The 9,424-nt window shown below is 35.5% G+C and overlaps 1 protein-coding gene across 1 annotated transcript in view; it reads left to right on the forward strand.

Moving 5' to 3' along the window:
* The window catches only part of MTPN (myotrophin), a 45,391-nt gene extending 36,375 nt beyond the window's left edge, over nt 1-9,016 (forward strand). Inside the window, exon 4 of the mRNA XM_068945890.1 lies at nt 5,717-9,016. Within this exon, the coding sequence (XP_068801991.1) occupies nt 5,717-5,803 (87 nt within the window). The 3' untranslated portion in view covers nt 5,804-9,016. The remainder of the gene's footprint in view (nt 1-5,716) is intronic.
* The last annotated feature ends 408 nt before the right edge of the window (nt 9,017-9,424 follow it).

Genomic DNA, 9,424 nt, shown 5'->3' on the forward strand with positions numbered 1-9,424 from the left:
ATGCTTTGCGTTGTTTATATTAAATAAGAAAAGCAGATGAGTGGATGTGGGCTTGGTAAGCAGCACTTTATTTCCCTTGCTGCCTTTCACATATCAGGGCAGTATAGCTGTATAATCTGGGGGGGCACAGGCTATCAGTAAAAGTAAAGCTATGTGGATGTAATATTTTTCTGTCAAACTTAAAGTAGAATGAATTAAATCTTAAGGTCTTATTGTTACCTCAGTCGTGTAATCCCTCTAGCCTAGAGTTGAGATGTGCTTTTCTAATGAATATTTTTTTGGTCAGGCTAACGATCAAAATACTGTATCCTTAAAACAACTTTTGAAGAACCTGGTTTGCAGACTCTCCCCAAACTTCTCTTTTGGATAATCCACCATTTAAAAATGATCACCCCTCACTTATACAGTATGCAGCCCAGAAGTAGTTTGGGGGTATTCTTAGTGTTTCTTTCAAGTAATGATGACGAGATTATGAAAACTTGAAGCATAGGTCTCCCAAAGGATAAACCTAGAGAGTTTTGCAGAGTAATACCTAAAACTGTTCCACTGGGATGTGACTTTCAGTTGGTAATATTGTTTTGCTCTAGTTTACTGTAATATGTGAAAGTAAATAGATTTACTCTAAAAGAACATTTTGTTTAAAGTTCAAAAGAAGGACTTGTTGTCTAATGCCTACTTTAACTGTACTTAATTCTTTTTTGTTTATACTACTAATGTCCTATTTCTAAGAACTACTCTATTAATAGAGTTAGATCATTTAGCCCAATTTTTTTTTTTCTCTGACATTGGCAAAAGGGATGCCATTTGGAAAGAGCTGTGAGTTTGACCACTTCTGATGATCTGTTCTCCTCATACTTCACAGTATCCCCAATTGTTCTGTTGGGGATTTTAAGGGTGCATATAGTATAACTTTATTAAGTGTTTGTAGATCTGTTGTGTATGCTTTTTTCATTCTTTTTTTGAACCAGCTGATACAGTCTGCCTCTAACTTCCTGTAACTAGTTCCAGAAGTTAGCTGCTTGTAGTGTAAACCAATCTTCTAATTTTGAGTGGCCCCCGTCCCAGGTTTTGGTAATAGTTCGTTGATCTTATCTGTTGCCTTCATAATTCTTTTTTCTGAACTGCAGCTGTATCCCAGTAGCTGTTGTGCGGCCTCCTTTTGCCCAGTGGCACAAGAGTCCAAGCATTCATGGTGGTTGTTACTACCCTGTCAAAGAGAATCTGTGTATGTAAAAAGTTGTTAGCATTTTATCTTTGTTTTTTCCATATATACCTATATATGTGTATACGTATGTATATATGGAAAAGAATATGGCTTGTTCCCTGAATTGTCCATAGGTTAATAGTGAACCACAAACACTGTTCTTTTCCATATGTGTGTGTATATATATGTATATATGGAAAAGAACATAAAGATAAAACATTAACACCTTTTTACTTTGGACAATTAGAGAATACTGTGGAATCATTTTACTTTAAGGAACTTTTCATTAAACTTGCTTCCAGGCAGCGTTGTGCTTCTGAAAATTAAAGTTATTCTTGACCTGAACTTGCTTATGTCATTCTCCTTCTGTAGAATGCTGGAAGGAATCTTTCTGCCTGGTTCAGGGGCTGTTCTTCTAACTTTTTAATATGATTTTGTTGAACTGTCTCTTCCTTAGATAGTTATGACCCTCTTATCCTACATTCAATTAAGCTGTTCTAGAAACTTGGATCTTATATGCCTGTAACTGTATTCTGAAGAACAAATGTGCACAACAAATGCAATACAAAATTGTGTAAATTAACATAATGCTTGCAGTACTAAGACGTTTGAAGTATCTTGTAACTTTGAATATCCTAAGGTACTCCTTAAGAATATGTATAGTATGTTAAAATATGTGAATAAACTTAATATAAATGTATGTGTGTGTATATATAAAGAGAGGGGAAAAAGTTATACTGTGATTAGTCAGAGCTTTTTTATGTAGTGCTTGTTCTCGCTTTCAATCTGGTGTTAACAGCCTGCTATTTTGCAGCATTCTGGTTGTGTAGTAGAGATCAGTTCCAGAATAGTACAAATGCAATCATGTTTGCCTTGTCTGGTGGTATCAGGAGCCATACACAAGATTATAGATCTGTGCACTGTGACAAACAGTGAAGAACTGTTAAATCATTTGCCAGCTGTCTTGTAAATGGCATAGCCCCTTGGTCCAGTGATTTCTCTGCAGAAAACAATGGTGGTGACTTGGTTGGCTGCCTTTATTCAGAGACTGCTCTTTAGCATGGATCGTTGTAGGATTTCATATTGTCCTTATTTTCACCAATATCTAATTGTGATGTTTGCATCAGGATGAACGCACTTAAAACTGTATTTTCTTTGCACTGAAATAGCTCTCTAGACAGAAGGTGTCAGTGCCTTTTAGGCTTTCCATCCTTGGGAGGGAATTAAAAAAAAAATTGGTTCAGACAACATTGATGCTTGCCTTGATGTTTGCTGGAGATGGAAGGAGAGAGAAATTTGTACTAGCAGCAGGCCTACCCCTTTGATTCTAGGTTTACTCAACTCTGTTAATTAATATAGTGCAAAATATTGGGGCTCTTTTGGGGAGGACAGAAATCTTAAATAATCCACAACCTCCACCATTATCCACCTTTCTTTAAAACGTGTAGCGTCAGAAGGCTCTGTCTTCTCAAATGTGTTCTGGCACATAGATGTGAAGCGTGTGGAAAAAAATCAAACTTAGAGGTAAGTAACATTTGAGCATCATTTTGTATCTCTTAGAGGTAAGCGTGTGCTGGCTAAAGCACAGAATCTTATTTGTGTGTGTGTGTTTTTTTCTTCTCTGATATAAGTTGCTGAAAGCTATGTTAAAGGTATTGTCAAAGGCGAAGATTCTTGATACCACCTACAAGCTCACTCCTACATGTCGTCTTGTATTTCAGATCTTCTACTTAATGAAGATATATTGCCACGTGGCTCTAGTGTTCTTAATACTCTAGGAGTGTTTACATGTGTACAATGTTTTGTATAGCTTGTCACAGCGTTGTCAACTTGGAATTGCTTGGGGAATTTACCTATTTTGGGAGTAACTTAAAAAGCTTGAGCAATTTATGCTGAAGGTTGTGGTATATAGAATATTATTCATTTTTCTAGTTAGGGTAGCATATCTAGCAGGTCTATCAGTACAAGTCATTTTAGAGTTTTAGTTAAATACCTACTTTGGTTGTGAAATTGTATAATGTTTGTAAAGCAATTTGTGATATTCTAATATTAGAAGAGTTTAGTCTGCCTATAGAATTGCAATAGCACATGCTTTAATCTGAACTGTAGCAGTTTACTGAATGATAAATTCTGGCTTTTAAAACCATATTTTGTCACTATCTGTAGAATCTTTGATTTTTCACAAGTCTTTAAAGACCAACTCCTTAAATGCATGAGGGAGAAAAGTAGACCTAAAGTAAGCTAAAAGTTCACTTCATACTTTAAAAATTATTTCAGGTAACAGTTATGAATATCTTTTATAAATAAATGCTGAAACATTGCAGAGTCTTATAACTCAGTTCAGTTCGTTAAAATTCAAGATGAATACTGACAGGTCAGTTACTGTGTAGTCCTTTTTTCAAGTTCAAGTTTCTTCAGATTTTCAGAACTAAATATAAGACAAAAAACAACTTTGAAACACTTTAATTTCTACATGGGTTCTAATCTGAGAGTGCTAGCTAGATAATGGAAGTATTTAACACCTGCAAGAGAAGCCATTACTAATATTATGACTGCCTGCCTTTTCCCAGGCCACCTGGGATAATGATTGCTAAATATGTGTTAAATTTCTTTTTTTTTTTTTGGTGGAGAAAAATGCTTTATAAACAGTGGGTTTCGTTGGTAAGTCTATGTTAAAATCCCTCTTCAGCCTTAGTAGTTATATGACCAAGTAAGTCATTTTTTGGGATGGACCAGTTCAGCTCACATTCATGTACCCATCAAGACAGGATGCTGCAGTGTTCTGGTCAGCAGTGTTACCTAGTGACAGGAGAGGAGTGAATACTGTGGTCACTCCTTTTACTTGACTGAATTTATTGCATGTGTGCAAAAGGTATGTCTGTATTCTGCTATGTGAAAAGTAGGATGGAAAACAAGCAATTGCAATTCCCTCTCCTAATTCTTTCCTGCAGTTTTCAAGACAGTTTTATTTGAGCAGCCTTATGGTAGCAGAAGCCTATCTCCCTGCCTCACAGCTGCCTGCCTCCAAACAATCCATTCAACTTGTGTCTTACTCCTGAGGTTCTCTGCAGGCTGCAAGCAAGACAAATGGTTGTGACAGGGTCCATTTGGCCAGTAGGCCACAGGATTAGCATTGCTGCTTTAGAAACCACTGTAAAGCATTCTCTTTAGAGTGGAGGAAGGAATATTTTGATGTTGAAATACCTCATCTCTTCAAACTTGTGAATGTTCAATAAGAGAGAGAGTACTGGCAGCAAGTTACAGTAATGTGGGATACAACTTATTAGATTATTAGAAACTTTTTATCCCTTTAGTATTTTAACGACTCTATGATTTTTAGCCTGGGTTTTCACTTTCATGTATATGACTACACAGTGCTCAAATGTGGCTAGCTGATCTCTTTGCTTCAAATTTTTACTTTCCTTCTCTGTTTCTGACACTGAAGCTGCTTCTGCTTACTCTTCTGCAGTTTGTCTAATTGGTACACTTCTATTACCCTGTGCAAAGTAATGCTAGATCTATAAATAAAAGTAGTGTCAACTCTATATTATGTTCTGTTGCTTTTAGGTAGAGCTAGTTTATTCAAAGAAAATCTTTTTGGTTTTGGACTTTTAAGAATTTTATGTAGCAAGCATACCTTTTTACTTTTTCAAAATGGAGTGAAGCACAACACTGGATAGATATAATCTTTATGATGTAGAAGGAAAGCAAGGTATGATTCTCTCAGTTTAGTCAGACTGGTTATGAAACAACCTTACTCATATTCCTTGAGTCTAGAACTCATTGGTCATACTTCTGTCATAGGTTTGGCTTTTATTCAGTTGCTGTCTGCAGTATGGGTGATTCTTGGTTCTTCTGGTATGTATGTTCTGTAAAGCCTTGAATCAATCATATGCAGTACCTATTTATGAGCAGAAAATGAAGCAAATTTGAGTTAGGTCTTGTCTAATCCCTTTGGCAACTATTGAGTTTTAATCCAAAATACGATTAAGTATCACACAGAGGCTTACTCTTGAATTTTATTGTGATGGATGATGGAGTTCCTCACTCACCTCTTTTTTTTTTTGTTTTTTTTTTTGTTTTTGTTTTTTTATTCTGTTAATGGCTAAGCTCTTCCAGAGGCTACATGATTATTTTGGCATTTGGAAAAGCTTATTGCACCATAGGTTTCGTAAGTGTGAGAGATTCAATTTTTGCATCCATATAAGTAGTTGCTAGAAGCAAATTTTGACTCTATCCTATATTAATAATTTATTGATCTTTCAGCTTGCTATGACTGATTTCTCAAACTTTATGCCCTCTGACAAGGAAAAAAAAATTAAGTTAGCTGTATGCTGAATAGTTTCACAGATAAATGTGGCCTGTTTGGTTTTGAAGTGAAAAAATTGCATTGGACTAAAAAGCTATATGTAATCAATATAATTATCCAAGGTAAGTAACTATTGTGACACATGTAATACTATAATGCAGCCTTCCTTTATGAATTGACAATCCTTTTCGATATCTTTACAGGGTGCTGACAAGACTGTGAAAGGCCCAGATGGATTAACTGCCTTTGAAGCCACTGACAACCAGGCAATCAAAACTCTTCTTCAGTGACGGATGGACTGATATCTTAAATGTCTCTCCTGTGGCCTCACACTGCTGCCTGTCTGTCACTCTTTACATCTTCCAGCTTCTTCAGCTAAATACTTTGGGGGGAGGGAAATTATCTATGAATTAGACTAGTTAGGGGCTTGTATCCAAGATAATCTATTTGGAAAGGGTTGAAAACTATTACAAAAAAATGTCCCTCCAGGACTTCTTTTCAGTGCACAATCTCTTCCCATTCCTAGTGAAAATGGAGGGAGGAATAGAGACCATGATCTCAAATTCTTGGCTTGTAAACCTCCAAAGTTAGTATAAGGTTTTTGTTCAAAGATCCCTTTAGATGGAAGTACTGTGCTATGTACCTACAACTGTAATTGTGAAGGAGACAATAGTCCCATGGTATTAGTGTCTGCCGTAATCTGAAGTGTAGTAATGTAGGTGGCTGGATTGCTTTTCTCTCTTCTCTCAATGGGTAGCTTTATCCTTCTGTCTGAAGCTTACATTGCAGTTTTGAGGACTATTGATATTAGGTAATGGAGCTGTTCTTCATATTGACTAATTGGATGTCTCACTAATGTTCTCCTGATTCTTGAGTAAACCAGGAAAGATCAGCTAAGGCAAGGCCTTGTTACACTCCAGAATATCTGCCAAGGTACTTTTGGATGCTTGAACTTGAGGTTTTCTTTCCCATGTGTGTTCTAGTCCAGAACAGAAGTTTTAACCAGCTGTTTTTGAGGAAAATTAAAAATGTCACTAGAGTTATTTCCAGAAGGATTGTAAGAAAGAATGTCTTTAATCACCGTGTCAGCATAAAATCAATAGATTGAAAATGCACAGGCTGTGAAAGCTTCAGGCTGTTTGGTATGCAGGGATAATCAAGTGAAATGTGCAAAATGAACAGTTATTATTTAGACATTCATATCAGAGGTGAATATAGTTGCTAAACTTTTTTTGGTAAACTTTTAAAATACATGTAATGCTTTTAAGTTTAGCTGTTAGGAAAAGGAAGACTTACTAGTAGAAATCTTAACAACTTGCTGTAGCTACCAGAGAGGGGAAAAACATTAATTGTGCATATTCTTGAATTTATGTTTCATTGTGGCTGAATGAACCTCTTAAAATTTATTAAGGCATGGGGTTTGTTCCCACTACAGCCCTACCACGTTAACTATCAACTTTAGATAAGACTTACTGTACCACTAAATATGATAGTACTGTGACAGCCTTGACAACTCACGGGAAGGCATTTAAAATAGTGATAGGGATTTCTGTCACATCCTTCAGTTCTCAGGAATGTCTGAGCTTCTGGCTTCCATCCTGAAAATTTTCTTCAGACTGCCAATTCACCCAAGAGAAAATAACAGTTTTTATAACAAAAAAGCATATACCACAAAATTGTACATCTTCCTTTTTTTAAATACAGATTTCAAACTTTCTGATACCGTACAAAAACCAGTGTATATAAAACTTTATGCTGAATTCTTGAAAGTAGCTGATATTATTTTGATATCATAGCTGAAGTTGGAAGGGTATGTAGAAGTAGGCTGATGACTACCACTCAAATATTTAATGGAGATTAGTTTTATTGAATCGTGTTGCATTTTAGTGTTGAATGTCTCTGTTATAAAACACCTTGAGTTTAAAGGGTAAAGAGAGACCCAAATCTGATTTGCATTTACACATCCCATAAGAAAAGCAATGGAGGTAGGGGGGGAAAAAAGGCAATCAACTCTGACCATAAACTATACAGAGCAGTTATTCTTTGCTTCTCGGAAATGGGTGGCAAGAAAGAGCAGAAATATTGGAAATCACTGGTAAATCAATTGATGAACTGTTCATGAAATGACAAGCATGCTTGGTGAACGGTACTTATAATGAGCATTTAAAGAGAACTCTTTAATCTTAACTCTGATCAGTGCTGAATTGTCATGTCACTGCAATATTGTGAACGTAGAATATAGGTTTAACTTTTTATTCAGCTATGAAAGTAACCATCCTTGGCAAAAATTTGTCTTCATATTACGCTATTAAATACTTAGCTATTGAAATACTAGTCTAGAAAACTGCAATCTGTTTTTATGTGGAAAACTTGAATAATCAAGTTTTTTGTGTTGATTAGTGTCAAGTTGTCTGGCCATAGGTTTTTTGTTTTGTTTTATCCCCTCTCCTGTCCTCTTCCCTGCCTTCAGCTCTCATTTAAGTGAGCATTATCATAGTAAAGAAACATAATTTTTGTACTAACTCTTCTGGTGATTCGCTGAGGCAATTTGCCTTCCTTTTTCTACAATTGTGTGAACACCTTATTCTTTCTTACTTGAGGAAAAAAAAATGCAAACAAACTTCAAGACAAGTGTGAATCTGGCTGTAGTATACACCCAAGCTGCCTTTCCAGATAGTTAAAAGATGGCATTTAATGTTTGAATCATTTAAAAAAAAAAAAAAAAAAAAAAAAACTCTTTTGCTTGTTTGCACTACATGAGAGGTGATTGATCATCTTGCCCAGGACTTAAAAATAATAACAATAAAGATGATAACAGCTAAACTCTTTCATAATTGTCTAGAAACTGGGCTTGTTCATTCATTCCCGTCCTTTTACCTATATTGTGAAGAAAAAAACTGGGTGCCTACTTGTATCTTTGAGTAGGTCCTAACTAGATGAAAATACCAAACTGTAATTTAGTTTACATTCTGTAAACAGTTAAATACTTTGTCGGACTGGAAGTGCATGCACTTGGAAATCTACTCTTTTCTTGCACCTTTTCCTTTCAAATTTGTGCTGAATAAGTTATAACCTAAAATGTATTTTGGATTTTATACCCACTGCTCCTTTTTCTTAAGGAGGAGTAAGTGGGGAAAAGAAATACAATAATTAAATGGAACTTTCCTCCTTTTTCTTGAAGATAGCATTGAATTATTTGTAGAAGAGGCTGGTAAGAGTGGAGTGTCCTAGGTCAAGCAATTGCAGTGTTGCATGCAAAATTTCAAAATGAACTGTCTTAATTATATTTTGTAAATGGATAAACAATCATCTTTCTACGCAGTGATGGAAGAAAATTAGTGCTTTGTGCATTTTGATATTTGACTTCCTCTTTTCACCATTGTAACTGTTTTGACACAGTTGGGTTCATCATTATCATGGTTCATAGACATCAGAATGCTAAATGATACTGTATTTTTAAGTTTGTGTTGCAAGAACGAATGGAATAAACTTGAATTGTGCGATATGAGAATTTTTAGTTTTATTTCCCCCTCTTCTGCTCCTGTGTCTTATTAATTTATTTGCTGGCTACAAATACATATTTGCCTGGAAGGTATATCAACTCCAGCTTATGTTTACAGTGATTAAAATATTCAAATGCTTAAAAGACTTAGATGTGGAATGGAAGGGGCTGTGAAAACTAAGTCTAGAAAGTTGATTTTTCTAAATCATGTAAATCTATTTTAAGAAGTTTTGGTAAATTCTGTGGTTCTGTCTGTATTTCCCTCTTAAATGGTAACGTATGGTGTTGACGGTCTTATCCGTGTTAAAGTCTACAAGACAGTCTGTGGGCAGATGATATTTCTCCCCATTGTCTGTGAGGGTTAAATCAGTTGATTCTCTTCATAATTATATAGAAATATGTAGTCGTC

This window comes from Struthio camelus, chromosome 1 (assembly GCF_040807025.1).
Source record: "Struthio camelus isolate bStrCam1 chromosome 1, bStrCam1.hap1, whole genome shotgun sequence".
In the NCBI taxonomy this organism is placed as follows: Eukaryota; Metazoa; Chordata; class Aves; order Struthioniformes; family Struthionidae; genus Struthio; species Struthio camelus.